The sequence below is a fragment of the Pyrgilauda ruficollis genome, unplaced genomic scaffold, assembly GCF_017590135.1.
Source record: "Pyrgilauda ruficollis isolate IOZ18807 unplaced genomic scaffold, ASM1759013v1 scaffold32, whole genome shotgun sequence".
NCBI lineage: Eukaryota > Metazoa > Chordata > Aves > Passeriformes > Passeridae > Pyrgilauda > Pyrgilauda ruficollis.
This window is the reverse complement of record NW_024524600.1, coordinates 4,742,383-4,767,015: the sequence shown is the minus strand read 5'-3', so window position 1 is coordinate 4,767,015 and position 24,633 is coordinate 4,742,383. Positions and strand designations below refer to the sequence as shown.

Genomic DNA, 24,633 nt, shown 5'->3' with positions numbered 1-24,633 from the left:
CAGATTCTGCGCCTTGAGCTCTGAGTCTGAAGTTGGAAGCCTTGAAGGGGAAATCTGGCGTAGCACAGCTTCTGCCACACTTGTGCTGAGAGGTTCTGAGCTATATGGGATGATGATCTGAAAAGATCATTTCAATGAAGTTCTTTGTCTTTGTATTCCAATCAGTCACATAATATTTTTTTCTTCTTGCTCCAGATATTGTTTTGCATCATCCTTGCCATATGTAAGAAAGGAACAGTGCTGTTCTGATCTGCTGCCATAAAAATATGAAATATTTCATAAAAATATGAAATGTGTGATCTTCAGGGTAGATTAAAACTGGGAATTCCGACTTAAAGGGGATTTTCAGCATGTTGAATTTTATGTTCCTTTTAATTTAGCAAGGTATAGTAGTGTCAAGTTTTCCTAAAAATTAGAAGTCTCGTCAGAAATGGATTTGTATGATATATGTTTTCTTAGTCTTTATAAAAACTGCTTCAAAATGAGATATTAACTGATAATTTCCTTTTCTTATTTTAGATATTTCAATTTATAAAAGTCATATTTTATTTTTTTTCGCCATCTAGATGCTGAAAATATTCAGTGAGGAAAGAGTCTCAGAGACAGCATTGCTGCTCCCTCTGAAGTCCTCCTGGACTTCTGGGAACAGAACATGACAAGAATATGAGTACTTTCAGCAAATCCAACACTGAAGGATGCTATTTAGCACAAGGAGTTAAAACAGAAATCCTGTGCAGATGGGAGCTGCAGGTAAGCATCTCTCCAGTGACACATATCATCTGTGCTATGGTTTAGCGGTGAACAGCGATTTTGGTTTAATGTTGGGCTCGATGATCTTAGAGGTCTTTTCCAACTTCAGTGATTCTATGATCAGCTGCACCTGAGCTGCGAGGCATGCTGATGGAGGAGCCAGTGCAAGGGTTACTCTGCTGTCTGTTTGCCAAACATTATAAAATGGCATGTGGATTTCCTTTGCTGCTCCTGGTAATGGGAATAATGCAGGTTATACCTAATTCCCACAGAGGGCTTAGGTATTGTGTTCTACCTTCCCAGTACTCTGGTTTCTGAAGAAATGGAGTGGCTGTTGTGGCAGTGAGCCAGTAGTCCCCAGGGAGGTTCTCTGCTCCAGCTAATAAATCCTTTGGGAATGGGGCCAGCAGCACAACCTAGTGAGCTGGCACTTCAGTGGCTTGAAGAAGAGCTGGCTTGGGCGTATGGTTCATACTCCAATGGAACCACACTGGAGACAGCCTGAGTCTCCCTTTTCTGTCTCAGGAGGTGATACTCTCATGTCCCAGGCAGCTCTGTGTGAGCTGAGGGTTTGGGCTTAGCCCCATGGAGACACAGCCACCCTATTTCTGGCTTCATCTCCGGCAGCAGTACAGGCACGGCTGTGTTGTGCCAGGAATCCTGGCTGCTTTACACCATCGTCCTGATGGCACTGTTTGTCCCCCAGACAGATCAGCAGCCTGGACACTAGGATGGAAACAGATTTGAGACCAGCTGTCATCATTATACCCCTGTAAGAATTAGACAAATTCGTTATTCTTATGGGGGCACCTAGAGTACAGGGGAGATTGGACTTTGCGTCACTGCATTGACATGCTGTGGCCTGTACTGTGGCAGCCAACCCCCACGTGGGAATGGATTCTTACTCTTCCCATCTTCATTTCTTAATCAGACAGAAGCAAAGATGCAAAGCAAAATATAGAATTATTTATTAGGGTATGTTATACCAGTACTTAAAAACAATGCAGCAAAAACTACAAATAGCATAGAACTTTATCCCTGTGTATTTTGGATAAGATTTTATGGTAGCACAGGACAGTTTCTTAGGGATTTGACATAGAAAGTGCATCTTATGGCCTTTCCAGGTATGAAATTCAGAACATTTTCAAGGTTTAGTGGCAGTGCAAATGGCAAGTTACTGTGCACTAGATGAAGTGATGCTGCCACAAGTGGGAAGAGACAGATGAGGAGGCAACAAGAGCTCTCAGGGTGCAGACGGAGGCACTCCACTGCAGCACAGGACAGCTGTATTTTGTTCAGACCAAAATTTCTAGTAAGTCATCCCGAGTCACTGCTGAGCGAAATAAAGCTGAACTGATTACTAACACTGAGTGTCTAGTCCTTTTCTCATAGTCTGGATCTGTACATCATAGCTCCAGGTTAAATCATAGCTGTTAGGAATGAACATAAATTAGGTAGAGAGCTTCTGAAGTGCAGATGACTGGGGAATCATATGTTAACGAGATAAAAATTGTGTTTTTCCTCCCAAATGCAAGTGGACTATTTAAACAGGAGAATTTTCCTTGGGGGAAAGACCATTTCTGAGAGTTTTTTTCCATTGCTTTTCAGCATCATTTCATCCCAGTCAAGGAAGCTAAGCTACCAGGAACAGGGCAATATCACCTGTGAGTGATGCAAAAGCAGCTGGAGAAGAAGATGATCAGGGATTAGCTGCTATGGCATTTTGGCAGGGTATTGAGCTAGCTCCTGAAAACAACCAGGCAATGTTCAACCTGAGTTGAGCTGCTGCATGAGGGACAGGAAACTGGGGTGGATTCTCTTTCCCAAAAATGATCCTCTGGTAAAAGAGGACCAGTAACTGAGGAGAAAAGAAATATAAGGAAAAGTAAAGAAAATTCTTAGTAAGGGACAGAAAATGCCAGGTCTTTTTATGGTCCATTGACTCCCTTGCCAAGCAGCTTTGCCCTGCTGCAGAAGGATAATCCTGGACAGAGAACAGCCAGCCATGGAAGGCATTTCAAGAGCAGGGTATATATGATGCCAGTACTTCATCTCCAGACCTAGGTGGAAGAAAAGAAGCAGAGAGAGTGTCCTGATGGGTAGAAGCAGGCATAGATGGGATGTTCTTTCATCATACTTTTTTATGGTGTTCAGCACCTGGGCTGAACACATTCGTTTGTATTGCACTGCACGGTGTGTGAATGCTTAGCAGACATAGGCATGTATCTGAAATCAAGGTATTAATGGAGATCAGGAGCAGAACGACCTAAATGTGATCACAAATAAGCTTTAGTCTTGCACTGCAATACAGTGACTCCCACACTGAAGCAAAGAAGGGGTTGGAACATGGGGGCTGCTGGCTTCATGCACTGTGGCAAGGACCTACACATTGATGTTTATAAAACATTCTAAAGAGTGTCTGCGAATAGCACTGGGCTGCAGCAAGGGCTGACTAGCTCTCCAACAAATTCCATTTGAATTTAAGGAGTGAGGGACCTGAACTGGGCTTGGGCCAGCCAGCAGCAGTTCAAACCTTGTCAATTGTGCCAGGCTACACACCTGTGCAGACTTAGCTTGAGCAAAGTACTGCACTGGGGCTACCACAGCCTGGGCAGCCTTTGATGGTGGGACTTTGTGAAGAGAGTGGAAAAATACTGAGCTGGACAAGCAGGGTGAGCAAGGAGGAGACATTGAAGACTATTCTGTAAAGAACCCAACTATGGCAAAGTGCCTGGAAACAAGCTTCCTGAGAGCAAACTGTTGCACGTGAAATGCTGTGCTAGGATGGGGAGTCGATGATTATTGACTTTGCAGGTGAATGACCGAAGTGCCAGCATGAGAAAATGAGCTCTTGGTTTGCCATAGAGGTATTTGTTAAGCTTTCATGTGTTGAGCAACAGGAATGCAAAACCTCTTTCAGCGTGGTGACAAGAGGCATCAGAGAAGTAGGAGTACTCATCTGAATAAAAAAATCAACTTTTGCTGTACTGGTGTTCCTGGCAGGTTACACCTGCTTCCCACCCCATGCCTTGCTGCCACTCTGTCTGGAGCAACGTGCTCTTAACAATAGCTGGTGGCTGGAAGGTACAGCATGTGCTGCATGCTCATTTCCCCTTCCTCCCACCCTGATTGTTATTGCAGCAGTCAGGAGCAAGAAGGGCTCTTTAACACCATTAAGTTGTGAGAAACCGTGGCAATGAGGACCTGACTTCATGAAATATGAAGTTGAAGAAAAATATTTAACTAGAGAAGATGCCTTCCTGTAAGTACTTTGTACTGTAAAGTGTATGTATACACACAAATACTCACATGCACATGCATCCGGGAGGAGGTGTGTGTCCGTGGGGGGAAATCCTGCCTGCCCCACTCAGTGAACAAATTCCCACGGCCCTTGGCAGAGCAAAGCTTCAGCAGCTCTCTGTGCATGTGGTGGGACCTTGTGCCCACTGTGAGCACCTTACTCCCTGCGGTACTGGGGGATGGCACCTGGGCCATACTGGCATGGCACTGAAATACAGTGGGGGCCTGCCCTCAAGCCAGGCCCACCCTGCATCGCCCTGCTGGCACAGCTGCCTGCCTCACATCTGGCCTGGGGCACCTTTGTCTGCCCCCAGATCAGGAGCTCTGCCAGGGAGTGACCCTGCCCTCCTCAAGGGACTGGCAGGGGTCTTTGGTTGCCTGCTTGGTTTTGGCTTGGGGACTTTTGCTTTGGGTTTTTTTTTTACCCCTCCTAGTCTGTCTTTTAACATGTGTTTGGATTAATCTAAAAGTTGGTGAACTGCCTTCATTTAGTCTGTTCCCAAAATAGGTAGAACAGTTTTTGAGGGTCAGTTAGAAAGGCCAACAAGCCTTTGGATAATCCTGACACTAGAATCACTGATTTCATCTAGCTTATTTTACCCTTGGGTCTGCCTTTGGGGAGGCAGAAATTCAAGAAACCTACAACTGACTTTAGTGGTTACTGACTTGAAAACTACTATTTTAAGGTTGATTATAATTCTGTTCCAGTGAATTTTTTCAACTGTTTTGAATTTGTGCAGCTCCAAGCATATTTCAGTGATAATATAGATGGAAATTTAAGATACCAGCATAATGAATATAAATCTGGGTTTCCTTAGGTACTATTTGGAGATTCAGTAAAAGCAATTTAGGGCACCAAGGTTTAAAGACCTGCTTTAGTATGTTTAGCTACAGTGTGCCAAAACTGAAGATGCTATTTTCACCTCAATCCCTGCATGCAGTGAGACAGCCACCTGATTTTAGCAACAGAAAATGAGTGTTCATAACTATAATTTTCTAATAGCTGGATTCTCATTTGTTTTGGCCTTCTCTTGCACCACAAGTATCACAAAACAGCATCACCATGTGTGACTGGCACTTAGCTGCCACCTTCATCCTGACTGCCCACTCCAGCTCTCGGAGCATGGAATTAGGGGGCTCCCAAAATCAGAGCTGTGATTCCTGCAGAAAAGACATGTATCCATGTCTGGGACCAGATCTGGGGCAGTATGCCAAGTGCTTTTTTGAATTTGGCCTAAACTGTAATTACCATGACTGATGGCTGCCTGCTGCTGAAAATCTGCTGCAGTGTGATGGGTGCTGAACATTTGGACAATCCCAAAATAAAGACCAGCCAGTCAGTGCAGTGCTGCCTTGGTTTGAGGGCGACATGAAGGACAGCAGGACAGGGGCCAGAGCTGCTTGTAAGGGAAAGCAAAAACTTGTTCAGAGTAAGAGACACTCTTTGTTCAAGATTCCAAATATCTGGTGAAACCAAAACAGGAGGATTACTGAAAAATGCCAAGCGTATAAAGTACTAAATCACTAAATCACTTCCACAATAATCTGAGGTACCTTTAAGACTAGCATGTCCTCAGTTTCTGTGGAAGGGCTTTGAACCAAGAACCTTCCAGTTGCTCTAGACAAATGCTTCCATGTGGAGCTGGAAGCATTTTAGCCATGCTCTACATTTCACTGGGAATGTTGCTGGGAACTTTGCAAGCTGATGAAGAAGAAAAAATGCAGAACTGCTTTGGAGCTCTTAGTGAGTGAAATTCATTACAATTTAATGATTTTTTTCCCATTGATTTTAAAAATGTGTATGAACTACTTCAGAATGTCATTATCATCTGGGTTTTAATTTTTTTTCATATTCTACTATACACTCTCCCCTTGGCACACCCTATATAGGGAAGTTTGTACAGGATAACACATAAAGGACTGTGATAACCACTCTATAAAGATGTAAATTGCAGACATTGCCACAGTACCTACAAACTATATTCTATCGAATTTACCTTCAAACAGTAATGTCAGCTGCCCCCAAGCATGTCTGGATGACCCCACATGTGTTAGCAATACACTGCAATGACACACATGTGTTCCCACACAGCCCATCCCTGCACTGGTGGCACAGGTTTCTTTGTTCAGAATCATACTATGCATGTGTTTGTTATTCATGTTTCTGCTCCCCCAGCCTTCCTTTGATGTAAATTTAATACAACTTTTTTTTTTTTTCTTTTTTTCCCCCTGTCATTATTTGAAACAGAAACTCTGGGATAATAGTAGCGTCAAATATTGGATATATGGAAAAACATTAGGCAGTGTGTTATACTTTTTCTGCAAGTCTAAGCCATAATAAAAAATACATATTTCTCAAAAGAAAAATAATAGGCTTGACATTTTTCCAGGAGCTACAGACTTAGAGTTTGAGTCAGGCTGTGATGCCATGGCACTGAGGCAGCCAAAGTCTACTGCAAAGCCTTTGTGTCAGGGGTGCCAGGAGGAGACTGATTGCCTACAACACTGTTAGAGACATTTTATTTGAAGTGGGCACTGGCTTGTAAGTCCCTTGCAAATCCTGTACTGTGCCACATAGAGTTTTGGGAAATGGGTAAAAAGAGTTATGTGGAGGTTGAGAAAGATGCTTAGCCTTAAGCTTTGCATTCCTCTTTAAATGTTTCTGAGCAACACTTTCACCCATTATTAGCTTTCAGAGTGTATGAAGATCATGCTACTTTGTGCTTAACCTTTAAACAAAATTTCTGTGATCACTGGCCCTGGTTCCCAAAGTGACTGTGAGAAACGAACAGGACAGATGGTAGCAGCCTTCCCCAGTGGATGCTACCGAATATTTCTGTAATGATTTAAAGCCATGCTAAACAATAGCTTGTTCACATTCAAATGCAGAGCATCCCAAGATGCTTCATGAGACAGGGGAAAGAGCTGAAATTGCTTTTGCGGTGATGTTGGGCACAATTAAAGGCTTATGTCTGAATCTTACATCTATCAAACTGCTGTACAACAAGGGAAACAGCTCCCTAAGTAGCTTTTTACAAAACACTAAATATACTATCATAACAATAAAACCTAACTATCCAGCTGTTGGTGAATTATGTACATGTGGTACTGTGTCCATCATGTCTCCTCTCCCCCCTTTAATCCCTCCCTTTCTGCTACTGGAAAATAGCAAAGGTCCTCCAAGGAGCAGCTGAAAAGTTTAATAAAAATAAGTCAGAGCTGCTTAATCTGTTTTTGTGATGTGGCTGCACTTTTTCTGAAAATCATGATTGTTCCTTTGGCAAAGTTCAGTGCAAAGTGAGAGCTTTTAGCGTGGCCCCAAAAGAGGGGGGGAAAAAAGCCAGTTGCTATCTTCTCTTTTGACATGGCAAATCAAGGCAAATGTGTGAAGGTATTAGAGCCCCACTGCAGAGCAGGAAGAGGAAAACAAATGACACCACACCATATGCCCATAATCCCAATTAAAATGCGTTCAAACTCATTTCTCTTCTCCTCATCTTACCTTTTCCACACCAGTGAACAAGCATGTTTGACAACAGAGTGTGGGAATTTCTAGTTCACTGAGCAGGTTTCCTTTCTCTTTGCTCCTGCATCTACCTGAAGCTGCAGCTCCAAACCCCCACCATGTGCTTTAAAGCAAGCCCTGTCTCCCTTCACCACACAGCCAGACAGGCACACATTGCCAGGGACTCCAAGGGAGCAAATTGAGAAGCAACAGACACAGCTTGAGGTTAAACATTCTCAGTGGCCATGCTGGGCTTTGTAAGAAATCAAATCTTTTAGGCTCCCTGATGATGCTGTGCTTAGCTCAGCATTTTTCCTAGGTATGGATCTTCCTGTGCTTGAGCAATACAGCAGGAGAAGCATTGAGAAGGTGAGCAGGACCTTCTGCCTTCAACAGGCATGGAGAAGCAGGCACAGCAGCCAAGGCACTTCCCAGTGCCACTGCTGAAGAAGGGGGCAGGGGGAAAATGCTGCAGGGTGCTTAGAAGACTGGAAAATACCTTGGAGGCAGTGGGGACATGAATACATGAGAGGAAGGCAGCATGAGCTACTTATTAGAGGCTGAATGGATAGAGATGGGGAGAGAAGGGGAGAGAATGTGTGGCAAATCAATCTGCAAGCACCAAAATTATTTAGAATAATGCAAAAGGATGCACTTGCCATTATAAAATCAAATAGGAAGAGCAACAAATAAACATGGTCTATGATTCATAAAACCATTGTTAGATAGATAGCAGAATCCTTTTCTCGGCAGGAGAACAGGCAACTTCAGCTTTTTCTCATTTCTGCTTTTCACAAGGTCCTTCCTTGTCCTCTTCATCTTCCCATTGACATAAAAGCTATTGACTGGACCTATAAGCATGGCATTGCTTTTCATTGTCTCTTGATTTAAACTCTGTTGCTTTCTTCCTTGTAGGGTATCTCAGATCTCAATGAGAATTCAAAACACTTCCTTATAACTTTGCAGTCTCCATCTTTTGGGTTTTACATCCCCCTCCTTGCCAGCCTTTTCAGATCTCCATCTCACTGCTTCCTACAGAGTACAGCTGCCAGGCCGATGATACAGATGCAGAGATAAAATTCAATTCTCAGACGTTGGCTTAGTAAAACAATTTAAGCATACAGTTCCAGATAGTTTTCTCTATATGCATTTTCATTATGATTTTAGATTCATAGCATTGATCTTTGCCTCATAAACAGGTGAAGAAATCAAAAACACAAGCAGGGTGTTAACCTCCATGCTCTCTCATGCCACAGGGAAAGTGAGCACTTGGGGAAAATACTAAGCAAGTGGCTCAATAGTTGTTTAGTTGAGCAAGAGGCTGCTCCGCAAAGTGCTAGGAAACAGGATCTAATGGACAAAACCATTACTTCCCTTTGCCCTAAGCCTGACTTCTCTCTCCCAACACTAAGATCTCATCAGTCCTTCTCCAGACTTCTTGGTGTCTTGTCCAGTCCCAAGCCACCCTGTTTCTCAGATCTACTCTCATCTCCTTACCCCAGTCTCATCTCCATGCTGAGCTGGTCTTGGTCCCACTGTAGCTGCATTTGGTCTTGGCTCATTTGCTGTGACAGATTTCAGTGAGCTGCCTGCCTGTGTCCTCAGAAGAAATGTCTCCTGCACCAGTTATTTCCCATCAGCTTTCTGATGCCAGAAAGGCTCCAGCAAAGGTCTCAAGGGGGAGGTCACATATTATCTTATTCTTTAAAAAGGCAGAGAATTTCTAGAAAAATTCACCCTGAAAAGGATATCTAGCATGGAAAATTTAATTCAAATATTGTGAAATGTATGCAAACAGCCTCTTACAAGAAGAAATGCAGAAAAGGATGGCTATTTGTGGCACACCAAGTCTGTGACTGAAGTAGTTATGTGAGCTCTTTTCCACTGCTTTCCTAACCAGGAGTAAGAGCTTCCAAATGAGTTAAGTGATTCTCTATGTCAGGCCATATTAGCACTGTATGAACTGCAATATCTATTTAAAATCCTCTTACAGACAGTGTCTTGGTTCAAACTGGATTCCATAGCTGTTGCAAACAAGGTCATTATTATACAGCTTGTTATACCGTGACACCTGGCAGAAGTGAGCTTGGTAATTCACATGCAACTTTGAAAATGTGGCTACACTTCTGTTCACCCACCAGAACTTCTTAATGGCTGCTTGGACAGGCTTCTACTGAACGGGATTGGTACTGATATTGCAGGCCAATGGAAAGAAACACATGAACATGAGGTAGGTTTCTCCTGGCATATGCTGAGGTTATGCCCATGGCCACTTTTTGCTGTGTGACTGTGAAGACCATGCTGGCTTTGTCATGTGAGGTAACCATGACAGAAATCTGCAAGAAGGTACAACATTTTGAGGTTTCCTCATGATATTCAGGGTTTGACAGGCCCATTGTTTATACAGCATTAATACCAAATTGATGCTTTTGGGAAACTCCACCCATGAGTGATCTAGAAAATTTCCTGATATGCCCAACAAAACTTCAGCCAAGTGCAGTAATTGTAGGTTGCAAAATAATTTTTCAGAGTAAAAGGATGGGAGAGAAGAGAGGGTGAAAACACAGAGCAGAAGAGATAAGCAAAGAACTGATGGCTGCAGAAGGACGGACAATATAGGCATGACAAATATTAGTGCAGAAGGAGGCAGAGCTTGTTGGTCCATTTGTGAAGACTGTACAACCATATTATCAGAGGCTGCATTTAACGAGAATGAGGTTCATCTTTTTCCTCTCCCTATCTCTCTCTCTGCCTTCACTCAGCCTGTGCTGGCATTGTCTCTTCCTCTCACACCCTGAAATCTTGAAGCCTCTTCTCCTTGGAAGTTTCAGGGTCTGGCAGGACTTACAACATTGCCTAGAAAATTACACTGGAGCACATAACTTTCTTTCCCAATTCTTTCTATAGCTCCTGGTCATGCTGTGACAGCAATACAAGACTGATCTTGTTGGCTGTGCCAGCCTCTTGAGCAATCCACTTTTGGATATAATGGGTCACTGACTGAGAAACTAAAACTAAGAGGTCTGGAAAAAATTATATACTTTAATGCTTAAAGAGATTATTAAAATGATGCTTGCAGTTGGATTTTGTTGTTTGGTAACACCAAGATCAAGTCAACTTCAGAGGTTAAATCACGAGATCTTGATGTTGACCAAATGCTTCTCCTCAGTCAAATGCTTTCCAAAGCCAAGGTAACCCAGGTACACAGACACAATTAACACACCGATGCTTATGAAGTGAAGTTAAAAAACAGGCATAGGATGTTGTTAGAGGTTAAGAATTTGGAGTACAAAGGCAGATAAAGGTGACTGCCTATGACATGAGTTCTCAGGTGGAAGTTATCCGCCTTCCACAGCTTGCTTCGCCCATTGAGCCCCCAGGATCCCAGCACATGCCTGCACAAGGCCCTGTCCTCAGATAATTAAACATTAAAGAGAAGGAATGAAACATCCGGCACCCCAGGTGATTCAGACTGAAGTGCAGAGAAATATCTCTGGCTCCAAGGGAACATGAAGCAGATAAACCAGGGAGCAGCAGCCAAACCACCACCAGCAGCTGGCCACCGAGGTGGCTTTCAAGAATATATCTCTGTGTCCCAAGAAACCACCTCACATCCACAATTCTAGCAGCCAGAGTGACCAGAAGACAGCCAGCCTCTGTCTCAGAAACTGGCCTGGAAAAAGTGAGTGAAGCAGACAGTGCTGAAGGGCACTGCTAGCATGAAGAAACCACAAGGCAAGACGGCATTTTAGAAAATAGAACAGACAATATTGGCACTGGAAGGTCTCCTGAAAATGCTTAGAAATGAAGCTCAGTGTGATATAAAAAATATTCCTCTTCCAACACAGTTTAACTGGAAGCAGCTTCTCAGGAAGGGAGGAAAGCTGCCCTGGGTCTCCCACATAATAAAACATGGGACTGGTCTATGCAAGGTCCTTACTATCAAAATGTCTAATTCAACACAATCAGAAAATGCCAAGCAGAGCCAACTTGTATTTCTGTCAAGACCTTTTCCCTCTAATTAAAAAAAAACAAAAGTAAAAAAATAAGTAAAAGAAGTCAGGAAGAATGACAGGTTCAGTCCAGAGCCATCCTGGAGCCGAGGAGCCTGGAGAGCTGCCAGGCAAGCTGGAAGGAAGTCAGGCGGGCTTGCGATGGAAACCTGCCCTGTGTTTCATCGGAAGTTCATTCAAACAGAGACGCTTCTGCAAAACATTTTGCTTACGACAAATCGGCATTCTCTGACAAAAACCTGGGCTGACAGAAACCTCCCAGCCCCTGTTCCCAATGGCATAATCGTTCCTTACATAATAAAAAAAAAAAAAAAAAAAAAAAAAAAAAAAAAAAAAAGAAGGAAGAGGAAAGAAACTGGGTGTGTCATAGCTAACGTTAACAGGCTACATTTTATATAGTTTTGTAAGTGACTCCTTATATGGAGCAAATCTTAAAAATGAGTTCTTGAACATTCCAGTCTGATCTTCCACAAGTGCTGAAGGCTCAGCTTTGTTACCCTTCAATGTACACAAACATAGAAGTAACAGTGAGATTTTGGGTGAAGATGGAGCAATTTTATTGTATCCATCATCTTTCCTTTCTGAAAAGCATTTTTCAGATATTACAGATTTGTTAGTTATTAATTCCTCCTTGTTCCCACTACATCCATTAGATAAGAAAATATTGATAACTTCTCCCCCAAACACAGATTCTGTAAGAAGGGCATAACTCTCTCCCTTTGAAATTACTAACTAGAGCATTTAAAGAAAATAGAGAAATGTAGAAAATACATACACAACTTGGGTTACCTGGATGGTTGACAGCATTTTTCTTCTTCAAATAAAAAGACAAGATGAGGCATATTTCCTCTTTTATGGTTTTGAATCATACTGGCAACCTCTCTTGGTCTAGCATCTCTTCCAAAGGAGAACCCAAAAGGTGTAGGAGAAGGTCTGCATGCAAACTGGGGATCTAGTCCTACATTCTCTTCATTTACATGAGAACCAGAGCCAGACCTGGGAGGCTCTAATTCAGATAGCTGTGAAATAAATAGCAAAGTGCCCTTTTAAACTAACCAGAAGCTCAAGTTAAGTGGCTGCATTTGTTTTTCATGTACCTTTAAAGGAAACAGACATCAGCTGCAATTCAAACTTTGCCCCCAGTTATGTGGACACAGGGACACAATGCACAAGATTAAGACATTTCCAGCATGTAAATTCAATCATGTGAGAAGTCCCACTGATTTCAGGCAGTGACTTCCTATTGAGTCAGCAGAGCACTTCTGCCCGTGTGTGATTTTAGGATGACTAATCTCCCTGGCTGTGCTAGGCTGGCGGGAGGTGCATCGGCAGGATGTCCTGCGGGCCTGCGTCCTGCCTCTGGTTTGGGACAAGATCGGTGTGACCACGAGTTCCCACACGCTGTGCTTTCGTCCCTGTGTCCAGAGCCAGCAAGAAGTGCACTGTGCAGTCAGGCTGACAGGGGGATGCTCGAGGGGGGCATCGCTGCTGCTGCTGCATGGCCAAAATCCAGCTTCGTGCTTAGGCTTACCCACATGCTGAAACACTTTGGTAATTTGGAGTGGCACTATATCAGCCCTGGCACGAAGGAGACTTTCACAACTTCTCTAATGAACCTCTCACAGTCTTTCAATAATGCAGCTATTTATAGGCTAGGTCTATACTGAATAGATTGCAGAAGCTGCACAAAAGCTCACAGTGTTTCAGAAATGAAGCTGCAGAGAAACATCAGAGCAGACTGAAATCACTCAGTATGGTTACATACAATCAAATATAATCTGTGTTTTGCATGATTAGACTCAATGCTTAACTGAAAAGTTAATGGCATTTTAACCCATGCATGTAATTTTCTTAGAAGTGAGAGCTGTTTTTGTGAAGTACAAGAGTTTTCAAGTCTTAGACTAAGGGCTAAACCCTGCTCTTGCTCACAACATCAAATCCTAGGTGTGGCATCACTGAATTTTAACAGAATACCCCCAAGCAGTCAGAGCAGAAATTGGACATTATCAGAAACCATCTCAAACCATCTCATCTTTCTCTTACAAATTACTCCTTTTAGGCTTTAGCAAACATCCTGGGTCTTGCAGTTCCAGCATGTATCATGAAATGAAAAGATTAATTAAAAACTGTTCAACCAGTGCACTCATGAGAAAGCATTGCTGCTGTTCTTTTTATCACCCAAGCCCATTTCATCTTAAATGTTTCTGAGATGTGCAAGATGAAGGTAGCACAAAACAGCAGGACTTTGTGCATATGGCTTGCCTGAATCTTTCTTAGAAAAAATCAGAGAAAAAATTTGACTGCTTTGACCTTCCCAGACTTGTGTCTCTTTGACACTTGTTCATGAAGTCCCAGTAAACAGCAGATTTACACAAACATACTTTGCTTATGAATGTTATAAATCTTTTCCTGAATCTTAGGGGAGAATTGACATTCAATGCAGGTGTTGGAGTAAGCACTGCAGGCCTTTGGCTTTCACTACTGTGGCCAGAAGAGGCTTTAGTGACACCCTTTAGCACAGACTCCCAGCTCTCGCTACCTTCTGTGAGCTAAGGTTTTATCTCTCTAAAAGGAGCAGGGATTTCCTCTGCGGATTAGGAGGAGATAAAAACCCAAGACAGAGCTACTATTTCATTACATTACAAATCACAAGTGGATGAAAAAGACAGTGATTGCCTTTCCTTTTTCTCCTTTGGCAACTGATCCCTCTTTAGTGGCTCTGAAGAGAAATAAGGTCCCTCTTTTTTTTTGTGCAGGTCTCTAAGGACACAGGCCATAGATGGATTTACAAACTCAACGGCTACTGAGAGCTCCGGAATTCTATATTTATATGGCATTGAGACTCACAGTATTTCTTCTCAGTCCATTCCTGCTTCTGCAAGTGCACTGAGCAGGTCCTTGGTACAGGCATGGGAAAATCATGTAACCCCAGCCACCAGCAGTCTCAGTACCCTCATTAGTGCCAATGGGCCATCTTGAACTAGATTTTCCTGCACTGGTTTAGACTGTTGATACACCCCAGCCAGAGGAATTTCACATCCAGCCCTCTTCTGACTTTTGATCGATGAGGTTAGGCTAGGCATGTGGATCCAAACCGAAGTTCCCGTTGCAGTGGACTTGTATGAGTAGCCTAGAAATTCCCAGAGACCTCTGAACAGAACCATTAAACTATCCAACAGCAGCTCTTCTGACCCTGACACACCCAGATAGTTTTTTTTTTCCAGCTGCTTCATTAACTTTTGCTTCTGAACTGTGGGAAAATGAAGCAAGGCAAGACAAGACCTTGACCTGGTTGTGTAGCTTCATGGCCGGAAATCTGTTAGCGAAAAAGCCAATATTTCTGCTTTAAGTTTTATTTACAATTACACTGGTGGTACCTTGTCTAGAACTGCTGACTGTCTTAAAAAGAAACAATCTGGAAAGGATGACACATTTTGTCTCATGTAAGATACCGGTGCTCACCAGTAAAATTTGACAATATCAATAAACAATCAAAGATTTTATTTTCATATTATTAAGATGTTTAATTGTAGGTACAATACTAAGTTATAAATATGCTCTATGACAGAAAATAAAAGCAGCTTATCACTCACTGACTAGTTTAGAAACTCTTTTTTTTCCTGCTGGATTTAAAATTTCTGGTGAAATTGGTGAGGAGTGCACTCAGCACATCCTGTTAGCTGAGTCAATTGAAATTGCACCTGTTCTTGGATGCAAGTCCTAACAAACGCAACCCATATACATTGTAAAGAAAAGGGCTTGTATGCACTTTTTCCAATTAACATCTGCCTTTTGGCAAGTCATTAACCTATTTTCTCACAAAGAAACAGCTTCAATTGTATTATGCATCCGAAGCGTGCAAAAGTCCCTGAGGGGGTACTCTGACAAAAACATACTGTTCCTGGATCCAATGTGAACATACATATTCATTAATTGTTTGGGGCAATGAGTACAGAATTTCTGATTTTTACAAGTCCTACAAGGTAAACAGGTTACATAAAGCTACGTCCCTGGAAATAGCCACATCCTGGTCACTGTTGCTCAATAGAAAAATCAAGAGTGATTTTGTGCTGTGATATGGCAATTAAAATAATTCAGCAACACTGTAAAAAACCTTCTAGGAAGAAAAAAGAACATTGTTTACCCTAAAAATAGTACAGCATATTTATTTATTTATTTAAAGAGACATAAATAAAGATGGTTAAGTTGTATTTTTCAAATCTCTCATGCTATATGAATCTGTTCAGGACATCCTAAAATGGCAATGAGAACCTATTCTACCACCATTTTTCCAGCCAGAAGATTAATATGATCAAAATTTAAAACTACAGTTTAGATTCCTCACCATGAAGATGATAAGAACTAATTATTATCTTACATGTGTAAAAGCAAGAAACAACAATCCCCCAAAGACAAGGGAATTGTTCAGATGCATTCACCTCTGGGAACTGATTTTCCAAAACTCTAAATTTATAAAAAATATATCAATATCAAAAAATGAATGCTGAAGTAACAACTGGTAGCATATCTTTCCATTTGGAAGAGCATTTTTAGTTTGAAATGTCTGCTGAAGTACATTGCAATGAGCTGCTGAGCTACTGCACATCGTTTTGACACTTGAGGAATTTGAAGTTGGGTTTCTCCAGAGACAGTCTCCCAGCAACAACTATTCCTGCCACCACCTTCTCCCTCTCGACACACAAACCTTGGGAATCTACTACATGTCATTCTTTTTAGTAAGTAATTGAGCCATTTTTGCAGTAGCAGGCCTGAAAGCTGGAAGCAGTCTTTCTCCAGCAGGGGGGCCTGTTTATATTTAGTATCAGAGGGATAATTTAACCTGAGGGAAACTGTACTGCATCAGGTATATTGTTCAGCTTGTTTAGAACAAGTTTGGGCTATCAATACTTCAATCCAGTCTCCAATACAAACATAATTTTAATAATTTAAAGATCCATGCAATTATTTTTTCACATAGTGCAAAAACACAACTAAGACTAAACAGCAGTGATTTTCCTCTAGTTTTATAATTCAAACTAGTCAAGTACACTAGTTACTTCACAGAGTACAAACCCTAAAGTAAATGCTTCTGCGAGTTTAACAGCCTTGGCAGGTGCTTTTAAAGGAAGTATTCCTGTTCCAAAACTTTATTAGAAATTATATGGATGAAGAGAATAAGATAACTAGCCCACATCAATGTTTTTTGAAAAGAAGCATCACGTTAGATGGTTGTGGCTGTGTTCTAAGAAAGCCTTCACAGCTTGAGGAAAATACATCCATCCTGTTTTCAACCAACCATGACCAGACATCCTCCCAAGTGTTATCACATTGAGTTTCAGTACCAACAGAATGACAATAACATGTCTTAATTTGGGAATGTTATGTTGGTTCACCAGATGTGCAAACAACAGAGGAACAAACTGGATTAAATAGAAAATGCTCCAGATAATAGGTACTGAAAAGGTAGAGGGATTAGTAACAGGAGCTAAGGCAGAAGGGAAAATTTCAGCAGAGATTTTATTTAAAAATAAGGAAGTAAAAGAAATCTTATTGATAAATAATCCTGAAAAAACTCAAAAGAAAAATCTGCAGATTTAAGACATGTATATATATACACACAGTCCACCAAGAGAAAACAAGAAATAAGCAAAAATTTTAATAGCTACATGGTTTTGTGTCTTCTAATGGAGACAAGAAAAGGCAAAAACCATAAGCGTATTTGCAAATTCATAAAGTGAAGTACACTTGATCTAAAAGACAGCATTTACATAACTTTGTGTTATGTATAATTAGTAAAAACAATTGCATAATCAAAGGTCAGGCTGGAATACATATGACCATTCTTTAACAAAAAATCTGTGGTTAGGGTGCTGCCTAGAAACAGTTGCATCCAAAAATTTTGTAAGAAACTGCTTCTTTGCCATAACCAGTAGAGCTCAAGACTGAGCTGCAAATATGGAGTACCTATTGGTAAAAATCAGAGTTAACAAAGGGAGTGAGGTGGTATCTGGCTCTCTGAAGGTGGTTGCTGAGAGAGAAAATAAGTTATACAAGAAAAATTGACTGCACGTTTCCGTGGCCTGAGCTGCAGTCATATTTATACAGTGAGCCTGTGTACTAAAGCTGAGCTCTGCTGATGGTAATGAGGTTCAGCCTGGGAAATGGGCTTTATCTATATACAGTCAGTTGCAGAATTGGATTAAAGTGCTTCCCCATTTCAAGTGTCCTATTTTTCAACACACACGTAAAGTTACAGAAACGCATGATTACCTAGTTTTGACTGCGGATTTACAACAGGTGTTCTGCACTTGCCATTTAAAAACATAACAGATAGACATAAAGAAAATAAATGTTTTCCGTTAAAAAATAAGACCCAAAATCATCTTTCTAAGAATTGCATTTTTATTAAAAATAAAACCCAAATCATCACACACTGCAAAGTTTTTCCTGACTTATGTCTGCATTCACAATGCATTACTTGATGGGGTACATTCACAGCAAGCAAAGCTTGAGCACACGTGGGCATTCTTATAGGATAAGAATCTTTTGTATTTATGACCTAGATTTTGCATATTTTTGTGTTTGCTTCAAATATATTCTTCAGAAGTATAAAGCTGATTTTTATTTTTGTAAATATGAAAAGTGAATTTTGACGGGGATACGATAAGCAGAAGTGTTCAAGTGCATGAAAACTCATGTTTTGCAGCTGGATTCACACAGATGCAATTATAGCTTCAAAGTTTAAATGACTTAATTTCTGCATTTGTAACTAAAAGTTTTCACACTACATCTTCTTGCAATCATTACTAAAATGTTTAGAAGATACAGAATAGCACACTACTTTTTGGTAAAACACTTGAGAATATGTAAGGGACAAAGAACACCTCTGGCATTTTTGTACTGTCTTACTTAATTTAGGTGCTTAAGTAATGTTGTCTTAGCACAAAGAACATTATTTTCACAATCACTGACAGAGTTTAAAAATCTGCACAGTGGTAACCTGCATAATAACTGCTATTCATCTAAAAATACATGGTTAGTGCCTTACAAATACCTTGTTAGGTTGAAATAAGAGTTCTGGAATGTTCAATGGAAATTATTTAGAAAGTACTAGTTTTGATTGGGTTACACTTCATTGAATAGATAACCAGAATATCTGCTTGCTACCAATGTTTGAATTTTTTTTTAATTTCTTCCATTTTTATTACTTTCATATGATGTTTCTGCTTATAGCAAAATCCAGTGAAGAAACATTCCTTGTGATTTTATGAAACATACTCATCAACACAGTTCACTTTATTTTATTAGTTCTGTTTTCCCTTAAGTAACATTTTTTGCTGATCTTTTACGCATTCCTTCAATTTATCTTCCGTAGAAGTAAGACGTTGTTCCAGGATTGAAATAGTCTGCAAGGAGAATAATTTCAATTTGGTTTATATTATTCACACAGTATTATAAAAGCATGCAACATAAGAAAAGTAATTTGAACTCAACAGGAAAAAATACTTTAAGATAGCTTTTCCTTAGCTATTCCACTATTTACAACTTTATTTAAAAATTATGGCTTTGCCTCCATGGAGATTGTCCAAAGGCTTTTGTTTTCACAAAACATTTTCACTGAGAAAGAGAAATACATACATGTATAAGGTAAAGTACTCTGAAATACTACGTGAAAATTTGCATCCATATTCCAATAGAAAAACAGCCATCACTGTAACCACAAATGATACTTTCAAAAAACTAAAAAAAACTTTTAAGGCATCCCCAAGAAAAGGAAGTGAGGAGAAAATATACTATTACAAGGCATTTAGTCTCCATGATATTATTTTCAGCGGAAGAAGTATGTTTTTGGACCCAGGCTGGCAGTTTTTTTTACAACTTACTACACAAATAATTTACAACTCATGACTTGACTCAATACTTCCCAAATCTTGTTTCTTCCTACTTAACATATATATTGCAAAAGAACACAAAAAAAAAAAAAACCCTTAGCTGCTCTATTTTGAAGTGATTTAATGTCAATATATCACAGACTACAAAGAAGTATCTGAAAACATAAGGTAAATCTGGACTAAAAAGATGTATTGAGCACTTGCAAACAAGTGACTCAGAGTCACTGACTGAGACTGAGTATTTGTGCAGTTTCATTGGCACAAGGACTTACTGCACTGCTTGGATTCCTACCTAAGCCAACACCTCACACATGAAGTTGGGAAAGGGATTTAATGGTACATTGCCAATTTACTTTGTTCATCCCCTGTTGGTGTGTGATTGTTCCAGCTGGATTGTCTGCTAAACAACTGGCTCCTGACAAAACTCCCTAGATCTCACTACTCAAAACCAGCTATTCTCTTCACCCAGAATTAAAAATATAGCAACAATCTTTATGATTATGTACCAGGAAGCTTTCACTTTGGCAAACACAATACATGCAATCAATATTTTCTGAAAGGAAAACACCAAAACAGTCACTTGACTATACAGCTATTCAAAATAACCCCACAGTCTTTAATGTTCTGATTTATGAACATTATGAACATCCAGGGTACTGTTGCCCTTTGACAGCACTGTCAGTTTGCACTGCGAGCGTCACCTGTTATTGCATACTTACTAGAGTTAACATCTCCAGCTGCCCCACGATGTGGTCCAAAGCACAGTCCACGGAGGAGGAGATGCCTCTGGGCTGTCCCACAGCTGACCCACTCTCACTCTCTGCCTTCCTTTTTGAACTTCTTGCTGAGGAAGAAGCAGAGGGACTCGGCAGTTCTTCACTTTCACCAACACCCTTGAATACAGGAACATCATTTGAAGATTCAGCTGCCTTTGTCTTCATTTAAGTAGAACCACATCATTAGACAGACAGGATAGCCAAAAGTCAGGCTTTTCATTAAAAAATAACCTACACACACACATGCATATATATATATGCATTCACACAAGGACTCTCAGATTTGCTTTTTGTATCAGGTCCAATGCATAACACTTCAATTTGTTCTGACCTAATAATAAGGGCAATAAGGGAAATCTTAGCAGTCTTTATGTTTCAGGTACATGTGATTGAAGAGCTACGTGCTGTACCACTAGGGCTTGAATTAAAGCTTGAATAAATACAACTAATGAGGGGCATTTTCTTCAAAAAGATAGCTCTGACTGACAAAGAAATTCACTCAGAGTAGTCACATGGATGAAAAATCCATATGTGACTAAACAACCACAAGTGCTTCTTCCAACTTCATAGTATGAAACCTTTGTTTAGTATTAATTAACCTCTTATTTCAGCTTTAAAAGAAAGTAGTTTTCAGTTTGTTCAGTGATGGTACTTTTTGAAAAATTGATTCCTTCAGAAAATGGGAGAAGGAAACAACAGAGAAGATCCACACAATGCAACATTGAGAGAAATAACTTTGATGTGTAAACTTTGCTTCAGGCTAAATGAGAGAGCATGATCCTCCCCATCAATTTAGTTTTGTCTGTGCCTTGAAATTCTTAATGGTATTTTTGAGTCATGAAAGGTTAAATCATCACTAATTCATTATAAAGTCCTTCACAACAACTTTACCTGAGTAATTAATGACTTCTTGAGATTTCTGTGAAAATTTCTTATATCTTCAGACAATTTCAGTTTACTTATACACTAAAATAAATTGTTGTATTTCTAATTACATTTGATGTATCTATATTTACAAAATAAACCTTTTAAATGGTTACAACTAAACTATTTCTCTGGAATTTATTGATAGCCCACGAAAATATCCATTAGCTATGCAAAGGGGAAATATTAGTCTCACCTGATGTATTTAAAATACACAATATTTACAATGTGCCCAAAATATATTTATATTGTAAGGCTCAACAGATTTTCAAAAGAGAAGGTATTAAAATCTTGTCAAACATTAAAAAAAAATCTCCTAAGTCTCTAAAATAATCTTGTAGAATGTAAATTGCTAGCCAGAATTATTAGCAGACTTTTACAAGATCACCTAGGTACGTTGATGAGTTTCTGTCAAGAATGATTTACATGTAGTCGACCCTGCCTTTGAATCATGAAGGATCAGAGACTGATGGATTGAACACTGCAACGATGATAATGTAACTATTTTAAATTTAAGTAATACTAAATCATATCAATATTATTGTGAACTTATACTGCTACATTATCCACAATAACATTCCTGTGTCTTCAGTGCCATCCTGCACAGTCCTGTGTGGTGGGAAGCAGCTGAAAGCAGAGACTGTGGTAAGAGAGCAAAGAAGAAAGTCTTACAAGCCTCTCTGGGTTAAAAGTTCCATTGTACAGTCACATTCTGCAAGGACAGGTCCCGAGCTCCCAAGCAAGAACCCATGAAGTGCAGAGCATGATGTTAGTAGAGACAGGGGCACACACCCAGGGATGGATTTCACACCTTTACTGACAATGCTACAAAGCCAGAGAGAACCCATCTCAAGGTTTGATAGCGCCATGGTATTCACTGACATCACTTCCACTGATTTCTTTCATTGTTGCATTGCCAATAAAGGTCTGAAGTAAGAGAGATTATTTCAACCCAAGGAGGAAAGCTATCAATTCAGTAAAGAGAGCAAATGCTAAGCTACTGAAAGTCTTACCACTTTTTTCCTACAGTAAAATTGATCCAAACTTCAATATATCAGAAAAATAGACTGTGAAAGAATGTTTTGTATCTCAGTAAACTGCCACCAGCATTGCAAGTCATAGTAATGGAAAAGTCCTCTTATAATTTAGTGGGTTAAGCAGCAAATTGAGATTTTTCGGTTACATATTCAAAGACTTAGAAGCACAATACAACATAAAAGCATTTACAGAAGTAAAGCAAAGACCTTGATGTTTGTCAAAACTCAAACAAGATAAGCAAATAATTGAGCTTTCAAAATTTGTAAGGGAAATGAAAAAAGACAATTTCAAATTTTCAACTTATCTAACTTGTGTCCAAAATGATTATTTTTATCATATTCTGGAAATTTACAGATACTTTTTTAAACACTGTCAGACATCAAGTATGTTGCTATAATTTTAAGGTTATCTGCTTTATATTTTAACATTTCCTAGTATCGAGCTTTACAATCTCCTCCAGCTCAGCCAAGGGTCCAAAATGGCTGAAATCTAACACGACACTCAAATGCCAAAACCTTGCTGCAAAGGAGTGACACTAGTCTCAAAAGATTTTCTTTACTTTTGGATACCAGTTAGTTCATGTCCAACACTTTCATTCAGCACAACATTTCACTTTAAATTAAGTTCCTTTTAAAGGAAGTCTTTCTACTCAAAGTCTATTTCAAATGAAAAGTGTCAAGAATTAAATGTTGTCTTTCCTTCAAATTAGCCCCATTTCAGAATTCAACAATTCTGTATGTCACCAGCAATGTAGTAAAAATGTCTCATATTAAAAAAACCCCAAACTATTCTAAGAGTCATCAGAGCTATAGCTTATTTTGAGAGAATAAATTTTAATAAGGCAATCAATTTTAAGTTGTTACTTCTGAGCAAAGCAAAGAAGAAAATTAAAATGTGTACTGTGTTTCCAATCACAGACCATTAGTAATAACATAAACTCACATTTGGGCAACTTCATGCAAGTTACAAATAAGGAGAAGAAGGAACAGATTTAATTAATCAATAGGAAGTTATTACCATGACATTACCAGCGGATGTTCAGCAGAAAATTAAATTTAGCTTATAAAATGATGTTTGTAACAGCAAACCATAATTGCTCATCTTTGTTTTCCGTCAAGCAAAATAGCCAAAACTCTGTGGGTGGTACTTGATCAATTTGTGAGAAATCCTTACACATAACCTTATCACCTCTGCCTGTTCCCAAACGTTTTCCCATGAAACATTCACACAGCCCATAGACACAAACACTGCATCCCAGTCTCCCTTTGCTTCATAACTATTAAGAATAGAATCTGAGTAAAATGCATCCATATATAAGGATGCCTGAGCAGTTTTATTTATAGAAATAAAAAAAAAAATCCCTCCAGGGAAATAAGAAAGAAAAAAATCCAAGTCTCTCACACAATTGCCTATCAACAGGCTTCCATCCTCTATGAGCTCCAAATTTGGAAACTACAGACCAGAGTTTCTAAAAGCATATCTTAGAGATCTTATAATTAAGATGGGCTTATAAAAAAGTGACATTGGTAAGCTTCCTAATGAATCACAAAAATTGGCATGGTCTGCTTTTTAAAAAGAAACCTTTAAATTTTGAACACATGGTACATTTGCCTACTACTAGTAAAATATTTCTGATACTGTGATTAAAACAACTACAAATAATTAGTCATTAGTAGGACATTAAGCTCAAACAGATCAAAGAGCAAAGGCATAACAGAGTAGTGTCCCACCTTATCAGATGTTGAATTCCTGTGTCTTTTGGTTATTTGAAATCATGGGAAATTTTCAGGAGAAATAGTACTATCGTTATCACTACTTTTTTCCTCCTCTTTTGAACCTACCCTCATATAAAAATGGTTCACTGTGGAAATGCTAAATTTAACCATTCAAGAGCTATTTTTTCTTTTTTTTGGGGGGGCTTTTTGGTGTTTTTTTTTTTTGGGTGGGGGTTTTTTTGTTTTTTTTTTTTTTTTTTTTTTTTTTTTTTTTTTTTGTTTGTTTGTGTGGATTTTTTTTTGGGTTTTTATTGTTGATTTTTAGAGGGTTGGGTTTTTTTGTAGGATATAATTACTCAAAGATCGCTTCGACTGCTTTGGAATTATTTTTTTCAGTCAATGAGTGATCCACATAAAACAGCTCTCTGATCTATTAGTCGAACACTGAGTATGTTAAATCACAATCTGTTTTATCAGCTCCTACTGAAGAAAACTTCCCTGTAGTTTCAGCTGATGACAGCACTCTTCATTTCCTCTCCTCTTGCACGCACATGAATCAGCACAGCAACAACTTGCCATGTGCCAACTGTGGCTTTCTGCCCCATGTCATCTGATGAGGTATCTCTGGAATCATTTATTTGCAAATTTTAATGAAGTTGTGCATTCAAGCAGTAAAATACAGATAAACTATGTGGTGCATCCAGAGCAAAGTTCTACTAA

At 39.6% G+C, this 24,633-nt stretch overlaps 1 protein-coding gene across 2 annotated transcripts in view; it reads right to left on the bottom strand.

The window, feature by feature from the left end:
* Window positions 1-17,952: 17,952 nt before the first annotated feature.
* Window positions 17,953-24,633, bottom strand: part of POC1B (POC1 centriolar protein B) — a 45,566-nt gene continuing 38,885 nt past the window's right edge. Inside the window, exons 11-12 of one of the 2 annotated variants that reach the window (XM_041474366.1) lie at window positions 20,180-20,395; window positions 17,953-18,974 (exon numbers count right to left, since the gene is read on the bottom strand). In XM_041474366.1, the coding sequence (XP_041330300.1) occupies window positions 18,873-18,974; window positions 20,180-20,395 (318 nt within the window). In that variant the 3' untranslated portion in view covers window positions 17,953-18,872. The remainder of the gene's footprint in view (window positions 18,975-20,179; window positions 20,396-24,633) is intronic. The other variant, XM_041474367.1, reaches the window with a different exon arrangement.